The sequence below is a fragment of the Triticum aestivum genome, chromosome 2A (genome assembly GCF_018294505.1).
Source record: "Triticum aestivum cultivar Chinese Spring chromosome 2A, IWGSC CS RefSeq v2.1, whole genome shotgun sequence".
NCBI lineage: Eukaryota > Viridiplantae > Streptophyta > Magnoliopsida > Poales > Poaceae > Triticum > Triticum aestivum.
In genome coordinates, this window is record NC_057797.1 from 66573570 (window position 1) to 66587802 (window position 14233).

General features: G+C 42.5%; 1 protein-coding gene across 1 annotated transcript; it reads right to left on the reverse strand.

The window, feature by feature from the left end:
• LOC123187512 (ABC transporter G family member 1) lies at positions 1–10631 on the reverse strand. Its single transcript, XM_044599385.1, has 8 exons — positions 10221–10631; positions 9570–9649; positions 8813–9277; positions 1411–1494; positions 1207–1326; positions 915–1106; positions 753–839; positions 1–673 (listed from the first exon to the last, which is right to left on the reverse strand). The coding sequence occupies exons 1-8, from the start codon at positions 10588–10590 to the stop codon at positions 56–58; spliced, it is 2016 nt and encodes a 671-aa protein (XP_044455320.1). The 5' UTR covers positions 10591–10631; the 3' UTR covers positions 1–55.
• Positions 10632–14233: the final 3602 nt, after the last annotated feature.

Below are 14233 nucleotides of genomic sequence, written 5' to 3' on the forward strand. Positions count from 1 at the left end.
TTCAAATAAAACATGTCTTGTTACCTTATTTAAAACTACATACATATAGTAATAGTTACACTTTTATCATGAAGGATTTTATCATTGGTTTTGCCACATCGAAAACCTTTATAATAACCAGGAAAATTACCCTGTAGATAATGACCATTCCAAGTAATATCGCAAGATCAACCCACTTCGAGTAGCCTAACTCCACTTGAAAGTTGTTCTTCAGGATATATTGACCGGTGATGACTCCGTCGACACCAGCTAAATTTGGGAACACCAAGCCCAAGAATTCATTTTTGTACAGTCCTTGAGTTGTATATTTGTGGTAGGATATGTAGTAAGTTGGGTACTTCCATATTGGTTTTGGGAGGTCATTTGGAAGCCTGAAGAAACCGGCGTTTAGCATTAGCAACCCTTGTACTCCAGATCCTGTGATTATACCCATGAGAAAATCAGGTACGATGGCTGCAACAATCATCATCAAACCTTCAACCAACATTGTGCAAGCCCATAGTGTTGCAACAAAGAAGAAGTGTCCTATTCCTCTTTGAAGCCCAGTTAGGTAATAAGCAATTATAGCAGGTAGCACACAGATGAGGCCCAAGTATACAGTTGATGAAAGTGTGTTGGCTATGACAAATTCAGTGACCCCGTAGTGTCGACTCCTCCTTTCTTTCTCAAATACCTACATTTTACAAATGATCATGTAACACAAAATCACAAACACAAAGTAGATATGTGTAAGAAAGGATAATGTTCCCCACCTTCATATCCTCGACAAATGATGGAAAAGCACCGATTGCCATCATTGTCATAAAGGTGGATGTGTACATAAGCATGGATGCTCGTGCCTTAAAGGGTCAAGAAATAGTTACTAGTTGTTGTTTTTGTTGCTTCATCGTATAGATTATAAATCAACGACTTACTTGGATTGATGAATAATTGTGACCAACATTGAAGAAAATTGTCCCAATGGTTAGAAAAAGTGCCATGTAGATACCAAAGCGCAACCAATAATAGCCTATGTCTCTGTGCATGTTTATCATCGATCTTTTGGTTAGGACAACTAATTTTGTCAAGAATGTAGCTTGCCTTTGTTGAACTACATAGTCGCCTTGCAGGATCATAAACCATATAAACATGAAGCATATGAGTGAGACATATATACTTCAAACTCAACCTAATGCATCATCTTAGTCTAGATAAAGAAGAAACCTGATTTATTTGCCTTCCTTCCATTTCAGTGTCTAAGATAGCAACAGACCCAAAAGAACCAACCAAAGTCTGGATTACTTTTGCAGCATGCGGCGCATTAACAGTAGATTCTTCCCCAAATTCCTATGGAAATATGATGTATATGCCTTTGAATTTCATTGAAGTTAAACTTTAAAAGTATAAAAAAACAAGAGATCAATTTCGTACCTCAAAGTCTATGTTTATCATCCTTAAGAAGTGATCCGAAGGGTTCATCCTCAATGGGCATGGGAAGCCATTAGCATCAAAGAACTACAAGTTACCCAAATGAGTACCGATGTTTTTGTACACAATCTAGATATTAATTTTCGTGACAAAAATAAATAGCTTACAATAACAAATACATTTTGCTTAGGAAATGTAATGGTTACAAAAAATTGGTGTTTACATTAGTCAACAAACTTTACATAAAAAGTTCTCAAGATGCAAACTTTATATTAGGTTCGATCCCCTTTGGGGACGATTTTTCGGCTGTCTCACCGGGGGTCTTTACCCCCTAATAATTTCAGCTGCCCCCGTGTGTGGTCAGCTGCCTGCGCCTCTCCCGCGTCTGATGTATAATGGCTATATTGCAATGTGGTGCCCGTTGCCGCAGGGCCCTGCCCTGTAGTTATATATGTACGCGGTATATGGTATATATTTGTAGGTCTAGCTTGCGCTCTTGGGGTTGTGTGTGTGCGTGAGGTGTGAGTGTGGTGTGTGTTAGTGCGTGAGTTCAGATACTACAACTGTACTGTAGTCGAGAGGCTTCACAAAAAAAAAAGATGCAAAGTTTAGAAATATTTACAACTTTGATGTTGCTGACGTCAAATGATTTTCTACCTTGTAAACATAGTGAATGTTCTAGTAAACAAAAAATTAATAATTGCATAAATCTCTAAAATTGAGAAATATGTGTGATTTGTAAGACTTGTGTGAGCAGGTTTTACATATTTTGGAATTCTACACATAGTAAGCATGGTGGGATGTCATTCCCACTAAGGATGTCGATCCTAACGGTTTGTCTATACATGACATTCAGTATATATGCAAGGACCTGACGCCTAAGGATACTAGTTCTGGTTTGAACCGGGACTAAAGGGTCGGGGCATTAGTACCGACCTTTTAGTCCCGGTTCAGGAACCGGGACTAAAGGCCCTCCACGTGGCCGGTCCACCTTTAGTCCCGGTTGGTAACACCAACCGGTACTAAAGGAAATTTTCTGATTCTTTTTTGAATTTTTTTTGATTTTTTTTATTTTCAAATTTCTAAATTATTTTAACCTTTAATCTCTAATCACCTCTCATCATTGCTCAATTTAATCTCTAATCACCCCTCATCATTCCAAATCATCTAACTTCCCGGACGGTCACCCATCCTCCCACTCCCTCAGCCTGAGCACGCTTAACTTTCGGGTTCTATTCTCCCTCGTTTCCAAGTCTGCACTCGTTGTTTTCCTGACAATAGTAAGATGTCAATCCTATTAACCCTCAGGAGTTTAGCTTGAGCATGAAGTCACACATTTCACTGTTTGAGTTTGAAACTATTGTTCTAAAAAACAATAATTTTTTAGTAACACTAATATTTCTTGAATAAGTAGTTTGACCATTGTTTGACCATAGTTTGACCAGATTTGACCAAAATTCAAAAAAACTGAAATAATTATTTAATAACACTAATATTCTTGAATAATTATTTAGTAACACTAATACTTCTTGAATAAGTAGTTTGATCATTGTTTGACCACAGTTTGACCATAGTTTGACCAGATTTGACCAAAATTCAAAAAAACTGAAATAATTATTTAATAACACTAATATTCTTGAATAATTATTTAGTAACACTAATACTTCTTGAATAAGTAGTTTGACCAGATTTAATGAAAATTTAAAAAAACTGAAATTTGAGCATAACTTTTTTTCCTTTTGGAATTTGAGGATTCTACAAATTTGCAAACAGGCCATAGGCCATCTCCATCGGATGTAACTTTTCGAGTAGATGATTTTTCATATAAAAAACTTTTTAATCCGAGTTCGTATGCAAAAGTTATGCCCATTTTACAAATTCCAGAGAGATTTTGTAAATAAAGTCAAAATTCATATTTGTAAATTTTCCCAACAATTAGACCACATATCACATGGGAAACTTATTTTATTTTATTTTTTTGACATTTCCATCATTTTCTTTTGTTTTTTCTAAAACTGAAAAGGCGGTCCGGGGGGAGAGTTTGAAAATGGGACCTTTAGTACCGGTTCGTGCCATGAACCGGTACTAATGCCTCAAAGCCCATTAGTCCCGGTTGGTGGCACCAACCGGGACTAAAGGTGTAACCTTTAGTACCGGTTGGTGCCACCAACCGGGACTAATGGGCATCGCACCCTTTAGTCCCGGTTCGTGGCACGAACCGGGACTAAAGGGCCCAGGTGAACCGGGACTAATGCCTTAGCCATACGAACCGGGATAAATGCACCCATTGGTCCCGGTTCTAGACTGAACCGGGACTAATGGGCTTACCCGGCCTGGACCAAAGCCTCCTTTTCTACTAGTGTAGGCATCGGGAAGCTACACGGATAAATGAGAGGTGTAATGTAGAACAAAGTAGGTTTTCAGACTTGGTTAAGCACCGATGTTAGCTAAAACTTCTAGGGATCAAAATCTGGATTTTATTGTTGTAATGGAGACCGTTAGGCCGGACTTTACTGCTCAATTCTTGGGTAATATTTGTGACAACATTGATTTTGAATGGTATTGCCTACCGTACGGAAAGAGTTGTGGTATTTATTTTACTCGGGGTTAATAACACTACACTTGATGTTGTTAGGAAAATGGAGGTGGAAAATTATGTCGTTAAGTTTCACTTGTGTTCCAAAGTTGATTGCTTTGATTGGGTTCCGGTGGCGGTCAATAGGATAGTGCAACACAAGCACACATCCGCTTCCCTGGGTAAGTTGGTTTAAATTTGATGGAATGAAAACATACTATTGATTGTGGGTGGGGGTTCCAATATTTATTTGGTAGCAAGATTAGAAGAACAGTGCTAAATTTCATTTTAGATGGCCTTTTATCTCTAGTTGAAAACCTTAACTAGAGGGAGATCGCTCTGTCAAAATGTCGGTTACTTGTGCTAATAGTTTAGCCACACCAAAATATGAGAAGTTGGACCGTGTCTTGGCTAGCATCAAGTGGGTGCAAAAACAATTCCCCGGGTGATGGTGCATGCGTTGAAATGAGGAATATCTAAACGCGCGCCCCTTCTTTTGCGATCTGGTGAGGCCACTCACATGGAGAATAGAGGATTTCTCTTTTGGGATATCATGGTTCGAGACGGATTGTTTCTTGAGATGGTGGCCGCAAAATGGGAAAAGGAGACACCTGGTGCCACCAATGTAGAGAAGTGGTGGTTTAGAATCCAACATCTTAGACAATATATTCCTATAAGGATAGACTAAGAGTGCTAGTGGCAATTAAAAGAAAGACAGATAAAGGATATTACCACTTATTGATGACATTAAAGCAGAATTAGATCCCCTTGTTCGGACAAAGTGTGTTCCCAAATTAGAAGACAAATAGGACCCTATCAAGCTCATGTGTGAGGAGGAGATCAAAGCGTAACAAAGCGAGGTACATTAGGGAGGGTTACAGTAATACTAAATTGTCCACTTGATCATGTAAGGAAAGCACCACAAAAAGGAAAGTGTTCAGCTTGAACAAGATGAGTGTACGATTGCGGGCCAAGAAAACCTTAAATAATATATTTCGGATTACTACAATCAATTGTTTGGATCTCCAATGTCCAACTTTGTGTCGATAGACGAGGACACCACGGAGGACATCCCTCACCTCTCCAAAAAAAACTGTGTTGACATCGTCTTCTGTGGAAAAGGAGGTGTATGATGACATCTCTCAAATGAAAAATAATAAAATGTTGGGGCCTGATGGATTCCCGGTGGAATTTTATCAAAGATGTGGGGGGTTATCACATAGACCTAATGTCTTTGTTTAATGACATATTCAATGGGGAACTTGAGTTGTTCAAGTTAAACTATGAAACTATCAGGTTGCTTCCAAAGAAGGAGGATGCAATGTGAATTGGCAAATTCCAGCCAATCTATTTGCTTAATGTTAGCTTTACTTCTTTTTTGTACTAAATTGGGTATAAATTAATAGGCTAGGTGCAACTATGTAATGTCCTACTTAGATGACCTTCATGCCCATGCGGCATATCTTGCGGGGTTGGTTCTCCTTCATGAAACTATTCACGACCTACATACTAAAAATCTTGACGAAGTTATCTTTATACTCGATTTTGAGCAAGCCTATAATAAAGTCAAATTGTCTTTCTTAGAAGGAGCTTGGTGTATTGAGGGTTTTGATCTGAACTAGAGGCAATGAGTGGAAACATTACTACATGGTGGTAGTGTTGGAGTGAAAGTTAATGATGAAACCTGTGAAATTCCTAGAAGGGGTAGGGGCAAGGGGACCCTATGTGGCCAATTCTCTTCAATATCACAGTTGATCCGCTGGTGGTTCTGAAAGTGAGGGCTAAGGAGGATTGTCAGGTGGGTAGGCTCATTCCACATTTAGTTAACGGTGGTGTTTCTATTCTCCCTTATGCATATGATGCTATCATATTTATGGAAAACAATTTGGAAAGTGCAGTAAATATGAAATTGATATTATGTATCCTTGGGCAACTGTCGGGGCTAAAAATGAACTTCCACAAGAGTGAACTCATCTCCTTTGGGCGTCCCAAAGAGGAAGATCATCACTATAAGCATTTTTTTTTGCACATGAGGTGGGAAAGCTCCCATTTTGGTTTCTTGGGATACCCATTCACTTTCAAAAGCTTATAAACAAAGAGTGGACGTGTATTGACGACCGGTTTGAAAAAAAACTTGGTTGTTGGAAAGGAAAACTTACGTTCTATGGAGGACGTCTCATCCGTCAACTCTCTACTAACCATCCTACCAGTTTTCATGGTCTCATTCCTTGAAGTACGACAAGGGGTATGGAAAATACATGATTATTAACGTTCTAGATTCTTCTGGCACATCCGCAAACACAAGAAGTACCACTTGGTGGAGTCGGATATTTTATGTAGGCCAAAAGACCAAGGGGGGCTAGTACTTGAAGATCTACAAATGAAGAACAAATGTTTTCTTAAAAAATGGCTACATAAACTTCTTACGCAAGAGGAGGATGTGTGGCTAGAGTTTTTATGCACCAATTACCTCCAACTTAAAGATTGGTACCAACACAACTAACAGCTGACTCACCCTTTTGGACGTGTTTGATGAGAGTAAAGTCCATGTTGTTTAGTGTAGATGGTTTTAAAGTTGGGATAGTCCTACTACATGTTTCTGGGAGGATACCTAGGTAGGGATACACCATTGCCTTTATCGTACCCGACCTTCTACAATATTGTGCAATGGAAAGAAGTTTCTGTTAATATAGTATTAGGGCAAATCCGTTGAACATTCAGTTCCGACGTGCTTTGATCGAGGATACGTGGATATCAAGGCTCCATTTAGTATGTTGGATCAACTTAACTAATGAATCTGATTCCTTCCGAGGGCGGTTGCATTCCTCTTGGATATTCTTTGTTAAATCTATGTATTAGGATCACATAAATACTAGGCATGTTAGTTCGAAAACTAAGGTTCCGCTCAAGATAAATAAGTTCCCATGGTTTGTTCATCGAGGGATAATCCTAAGGATAATTTGGCAAACATAAGTGACAAGGGAGTTAAAACTGTTGTCTATATGATCAAGGGTAAATAAATCACCATCTTCTTATTTCATGCTCGTTTGCCGCCTGTCTTTGGTTCACGATCCATGCAGGGCCGGTCCATACATATTCGGGGCCCTGGGGTGGGACGACAAAATGGGGCCCTTGTGTACAAATAAAAATTCAGAATATATTGTATGTCCAAAGCAATTTAGTAAATACAAGCATAGATTGATGGATTTTGAACTAAAACCGCAAGGGAGGTGAAAAAAACACATGCAGATCTTGTTATTTCTCCTAGCACTTCTGGAAGAAAAGTCGTCAACAACCACATCAGTATTTATTTCATCCAAATTTTCTTTCTCAATGCATAAAGTAGCAATAATATACTGTTTTTCTTTCACTTCCTTTTCTCACTGATAAACATTTTTCAGAAGACATATCACCAAAAAATTACAGAAAAACAGTCAATACAAGGAGAAAAGCACCTGAATATAAGCATATGGCTTGATGTCGAATTGTCGATGTAGCTTCCCACATCTGCAAGGCTACAACACTCATTCCCCGTCTCCCCTTCTAATCCCTGGATCCAATGAAGCTTTTTGTTTTGTTTTTGCGCATGGATCCAATGAAGCTTTGAAGAACATGCCAGTAGAGTAAGAACTAGGAAGAGAAGAATTGAAGGTGTCAGATGGAGCAATCAGAGGCGGAGTGCCGGGCTATTTTGAATCAAAAGAGTACTTGATTAGAGGAAGGAGGTAGACGTACCATCTCTGATGCAGTGATGCCTCAAGCGTCTGCAATCAGATGTGGAACGTTGAGGATGCAAAGAGAGATGATTGGGCAGAGGAACAGCATCGTTGGTCTCCATTAATGGATGCACGGAGCGGCGCCTCGAATTTGGAAGTGCACCGGAGCGGCGGCACTCTTCTTTGGGATTGGAGAATTTGGGGAGGAGCCGAGGGGGCGAGGAAACTGGAGACGAGACAGAAGGAGATCGATGGAGCGCTGCAGCAGCGTAGCTAAACTAGCTATCGATTTTTTTAGCCCGTGAGTGCTAGCTACGTGGTGGGCTTGGGCCTTACTGTATAATATACTACTACGTGGGTTGGGGCCCCTACCTCCCAGGGGCCCAGGGTGGTCGCCCCGTTGCCCCGGCCTATGGGCCGGCCCTGGATCCATGTAGCCTTCAACCTGCCTCGACCTACTAGCGTAGAGAATTTGTCCGGGGAACTGCTGAGTGGCTTTTTTCCTAAGTTAAAAGGCACATATTGGAGTGAGAGTTTGTGCATTTTTATCCGTCATTATGAAACTGTTGTAACAATTATGTATTTAACAGAACAAAGATACCAAACTTTTCAAGTAGCCCATGGAACTTTTGATACGTATTTATTAGACAGTATCAAAAGTTTGAAATGCATCTTTGAACTTTCTAAAACAGTGACACATGTGCATATATAAACAGTGACCCATGTGCCCATCGCTCAGTTGGCACATTTCAGAACATTGGTTGCATACCTGGCCAAACGGGCCGGCCCAGCCCGTGGTAAACGTGCCTGGCACGGCATGGCCCACGACGGCACGACTAATAGCCGGGCCGTGCCGTGCCGGCCCATGGGCAGGAGGTCGCAGCCCAAGCACGGCCCAACTACTAATCAGGCCGGCCCACCGGCATGCCAGACCTGCTAGTTCGTCTGCTATTTGACGCACTGAGTGTTTTTAGCCTATTTTTATCTGTTGGGCCATATAGAGGTGTATAGAAAAAAATGAAAAAAAACAGAAGATTGCACTAGATATGAATGTTTCATAAAAGTTAGCCGAGATGTTTTTCTAAGTAATACTAACACTAGAACGGATACGTACCTCCATTGCTTTGGAAGCTGGCCCGAAATAAACCGTCTTCCCGTTGGCCAGCAGGCAGAGGCCATGGAAGAGCTCGAACACCTCCGTGCTTGGCTGGTGGATGGCTGCGACGACCGTCGTCCCATTCCTTTTGGCGATCCCGGCGATGCGGCTCATGACGTGGTACGACGCGGCGCTGTCAAGCCCGCTGGTCGGCTCGTCGAGGAAGATGAGCGGCGGCGACGCCAGCAGCTCTATGCAGATGCTCACTCGCTTCCGCTGGCCACCGCTGATGCCCTTGGAAACGCGCCCGCCGATCCGGGTTCCGGCCACCGCGGCGAGCCCCATCTGCTTGATAACATCGTCGGCCCACGAGCGCTTCTCAGCCCGCGTCAAGGAGTCCGGCAGCTGAAGCTCCGCCGAGTAGTGCACCGCCTCCGCCACCGTCAGCGTCACCATCAGCACGTCTTCTTGGGTCACATATGCCTTTAGTGCATGCAAGCGATCGGTCGGAACTTGTTATTAGGTAGTTACACGCAAACGTCCAGGTTTAATTACATCTCTATCAATATTGTACAGGAGCGTTGCTACACGATGACATTTTCTGGTAGATTTTAGTACGACAACCTTTAATAGCCATCCGTCATATCACTTGAGATCGGCCAAATCATGTGAACGGACCGCCAGAAACGTGTAAGTCGTGAGAGGGCTGTGATTTGGTTCGGTTTTAAATAGCTAGCCATTGACTGAGAGCGTCGTATGAGCATGGACAACTTACAGAGGTTCTGGATGCAATCTTCTGTCGGCAACCGTTGATCATGATGTCTCCACTCTCTTTCATGTTGGGTCCAAGTCGTCCTGTTTAACCATACATGTTATGACCATATTCGTAAATGTAAACAAGGAGAGTATACCCAAACTTGTGTGCAAACTTTAGACTTAGTAGAACCGAAGGTTAAATAATCTTTTGATGTATTTATTTTATCGTCTTGGTCTCTGGACATGTTTTCTAAGCAATATCACAAACTGCAAGAGTATAAATACCCCAAGACCATGACTGCAACAAATTAGCAGATAACCAACATATCTCCTATCATATGTAATTTTTCCTGAGCACTTTAAATTATGGTTACCTATAGTACCATCTAGATGCAGAGACTGGAAGATAATACAAGCATTACTTTCAAAAGTTTCGTTTTTCATTTCCCTAGCAAGTTTACTTCAATTGTGAATTGAGTCCTTTTCTCAATAATGGAAGGGCAGATACAATATCGGCAATGATCTACTCATTTTCAGATAATATAGTTATGCATTTCTAGACAGGATTGAAGGAAGTAAAGCTATGTTTTGAGCAAAAAGTTGAGTTTAATTTTTCCGAAGATGAACATGTCAAGTTACCAGCTTATTTTGTTGGGTAGGCAAGCCATACCAGCCAAGGTATCAAGTAGAGTAGTTTTGCCACAGCCCGAAGGACCCATGAGAGCCAGCACTTCGCCAGGGCGCGCGTACCCGCTAAGCCCATCAAGGATCACAGCACGACCCTTTCTCCCGCTCATGGCCGTCACAGAAAGGTCTTTCCACGTGAGAAATACCTCCGTAGTACCGGGCTTTGCATTGTCTACCACCCCACTAGCCGGCGGCTCGGAGTCGGAGAGACAACGCGGGAAGAAGATGGGGCTAGACGGCCACGCCGACCATCCGCGCCATGAAACCATGGCGGTGCTCGACGACGTCGTCGACCGGAGTGGCTTGGTAGGGCTCGGCGTCGGAGCCCATCTCGGCAGCGGTGACGCTGCCATGTATATTCTCTCTGTGTTTTCTGTGTGTTAGGGGTTTCAGTGTGTGTCTAGTGTCTACCAGCCCTTTATATAGGTCGTCCGAACTTGTGGGGATGTTTAGTTGAATATTCTGGCCTGTTAGGTAGCTAGTCATATTGCATGAGATGTGTCTTGTTAACAACCAGATATTTTCCTTTCTAGCGCCGCTAGAATAATACGCATGTTTTAGATAATTTAATCAAAAAATGAAGTATTTTTTTTGCATCGACAAATAAAGTTATATATGATGGTGATCTCAACGCTGTTAACGAACGAAAGTTCCGTTGAGAATAATACTGCATATCTATCTTGTTTTTCACTGGTTTTCAACCCGACTTTGACATAAATAGCACCAGCTTGATCCACATCACCACCTTCTCTCTTCTTTATAATACACCACCTAAATTTAGATTTTGGTCCGGAAATCACTTGTTAAGATGCTATCACATTTCAAAATACCTCAAAAACTTTATACAATCGGCATAATTCAATTATTAAGCTGAATTTTCTCTCTTGTTTTGGCAAACCGTTTACAACAAACCCATTTATTAAGTATTGGTAGGGTTGACAAGTCATGGAGACATGACATGATAGCACTAAGGGTGTCACAATCTTGCAACGATAAACATGCCGTTGAATTAGGTTTCGTCCTTCATGGGCTTACTTCGTTTTTATAAAAAATTTCTTTGACTTTTAGGCCATATCTATTTTTCTAACACGAGATTGACGAAGTCATCACAGACGTCTTGTAGACGAAGGTAACCTCTTGTCCCGCTGAGTGAGCACCGCCAGAAAGGCTTAAATAAGTAAAAAAAATTGCAAAAACCAATGTCAAGTCTAGGGCTTGAACCCTGGTGGGTTGGTTCCACCACAAGGAACCTAACCATCTAAGGTACAGACAGTTTGTGTTGACCATGTCTGTTGGTTGGGCCTTAGTTTATTTGACATGACTTTACTTTTAAACATGTTGGTGCTATGTAGGACCGGGTGACCCCCTAGGTGAATTTTACTATTTCCCTCAACAAATAATAACTAGCTAAATACCCACATGTATTGTTGCGGAATGGGCAAAGACCATCTCGAGATATCGAATGGAGGTACTTACCTCATAATATCTTCCAACCACCATCCACCTCTTAGTTTTATTCCTTTCATTTATGTGTCAGCACTGCTATACAGACGACGGTACGTAGACGATTTATGAACGACAACCCATTGAAGCCGTCCATGCAAAGCATAAGTTGTTTGCAAACCGCTGGATGGATCATCGTGCAAGGGTCGTTCGCCCTATATGTCGCGTGCACAGCAGTTTCGTTTATGTGTTTTGTGGCTTTTGCCCACGGCCCAACCAATACTAAGTAATCATCTTTACGCACACAAACGGTAGTATCATACATGCCAACTAGGCAAATTTGATGAGGTGACATAGAATTAAATGAAGAAAGAGAGGGTTGAATATCATATCATGATATCATATCATATTAAATGATGTGCTACTATATGTCATGCATGGCAATAAATGAGGTTAGCTATGATACTGACTTATGATACTATGCACTACGAATGTAGTATCATGCACTAGTATCATATGCATGATACTAGTATATGATACTCGCCATTATGACCAGCCTAATGGCATGTGTTGCCACATTTTTTCATGCACCATCATTCTATTTGGCATTCAGTAGTAGTTGAGGTCAAGGATCTGGTTACCGAATGAGGCATTTTTATCGAGGGGGCAGAAAAACGCGGTTACTATGGTTACCGAGAAATACCGAGAATATTTCGAACGGAATTTATAATTGAATTTTGAATTCAGATAAGTGAATGAGCGAACATTTTGAACCAGAGACCTCTCAAAACAGAAACTAGGTTGCTACCAACACGCAGAACCAACTCTCATGGCATTAATTAGATCCTACGTACTTTACTATAAATTGAGTGTTTAAATTCAAAAAACTGGTATTTTTTGCTTGGTACGGGGATTTACCGAGGGGCACGGAAATACGCGGTAACTATGGGAAATCTAAAAATTTCAACCGGTAACCAAAACCTTTGTTGTGGTCATCTATGCATTTAATTCAATAATATTTTATATTTCCTCCTATCCACACGAAACAAACCGAGGTTTCGCTCCACTCAATATCACCGCTTACTTTCGGCACATGCCCATCTACCAGTTCACCACAAATTCACTATTTCGTTCCTCACTCGAACTTATGATAAAGAGCGTGGTAAAACAACCAAGGGCTTGTGCGATTGTTTAGTAAGAACGACTTATATATGAATAGCATGGAATTCGAAGGCCAAATTGGAAAGTCTAGGAAGCCTGATGTCTTGAGCTCCAGTCACCTGGACCAATACGTACATATGTCATATTTAGAGGATTACAATATATAATATCCAAAAGAATAAGCTCCTTTTTTGTGCGGTTACCAATTTCCTCGAAGGGAAAGGGTCATTGCCGTCGGGTGGGAGGACGTTGTGCCAAGTTATTCATCGCAGGGTGCCAACGCGTGGAGCGCCGACCATTGTTGTCTTAGGCGGATGCACCGCCGGGAGCCGCAATGTGACTATGTGAGGTTGTCGTCACAGGCGACGCCACACCAGTGCCTTTTCTTGTCCTTCTTGGATGAGAGACACTACACCCATCCGTGCGTCCATGAGGAGGCGGTGCAGAGTGGGCGCTAGGATGTCGTCCTGCATTGAGCTCGTCTCAAGGGATGCTTTCATGATGCCAGAGGATGGACGCCGATAAGGCTCTTGTGTGCCGCACCCGCCGCTTGGAGTAGCGGGTCGAGAGCAATCAGGGCTGTAGTTCTTTTCAGTTTAGCATTCAGATTCTATGTTGTGTGTAAGTGTGTACCTAGTTTGACATTAACAAGGAAACAAACACTCGAGTTATTTTTACCGCCTCTCTCATAAGTTTTAGCGAGGAAGAAAGTGATGATTTAGCAGTGATCGAGTAAATAAGCGAGTACCGATTGTATCATTGTAAGCATCGATAGTGAGGGAGCCAGACCTCAAGTTATTTAACGGGGAAATATGGAACACAAAAACCGATGAATTCTCTCGTGACCCCCTCGGGACGCCTCCCCAAGGCACCGCCAGGGGACGATCTCAAGACCTCTAGAAGCCAACAACGACGCGGCCTCTCCTCCACCGCCGCCGTCGGCGGGCACGACGCCGAAGGGGCTGGGGTGTTGGATGCAATAGCGTCTCTCTGGATCGGCTGGGGCGAGTCCAACAAGGAGCACGTGCGCAGCGGCCAGGGCAACGCCGCTGGTCATGCGGCGGCGGTGCTAGCCCCCATGGCCGTCGTTAACCGGCGGGTTCTCTGGCAATGGTGGGCATGGCGGCGGCCGCGTATCTGGATCCCACCTAGATCCGTCACCGATTCTTCACGTGGATGGTCGGCGGCGCAATGAGGGCTCGGGTGAGGTGATGGAGGACCTCCGTCGGAGTACCGGCGAAGGCATACGTCTTCATGGCGAGGCTCTGCATGGTTTCAGCCAGCCACGAGATCGAGACGACGCCTCTTCCGATGAAAATCGCGCCTGACTGCGGTCTTGGCAAATGATGGCAGCATGTCTGACGTCGTTTCCTTCTCGGGGCATTGTCATTG

Coding starts and splice junctions, on each gene's coding strand:
- LOC123187512 (XM_044599385.1), bottom strand. CDS start 10,590: ATGGCAGCGTCACCGCTGCCGAGATGGGCTCCGACGCCGAGCCCTACC. Junction 9,650..10,220: donor TCTACTTGATACCTTGGCTG/GTATGGCTTGCC, acceptor ATGGTTAAACAG/GACGACTTGGACCCAACATG. Junction 9,278..9,569: donor AGATTGCATCCAGAACCTCT/GTAAGTTGTCCA, acceptor CATGCACTAAAG/GCATATGTGACCCAAGAAGA.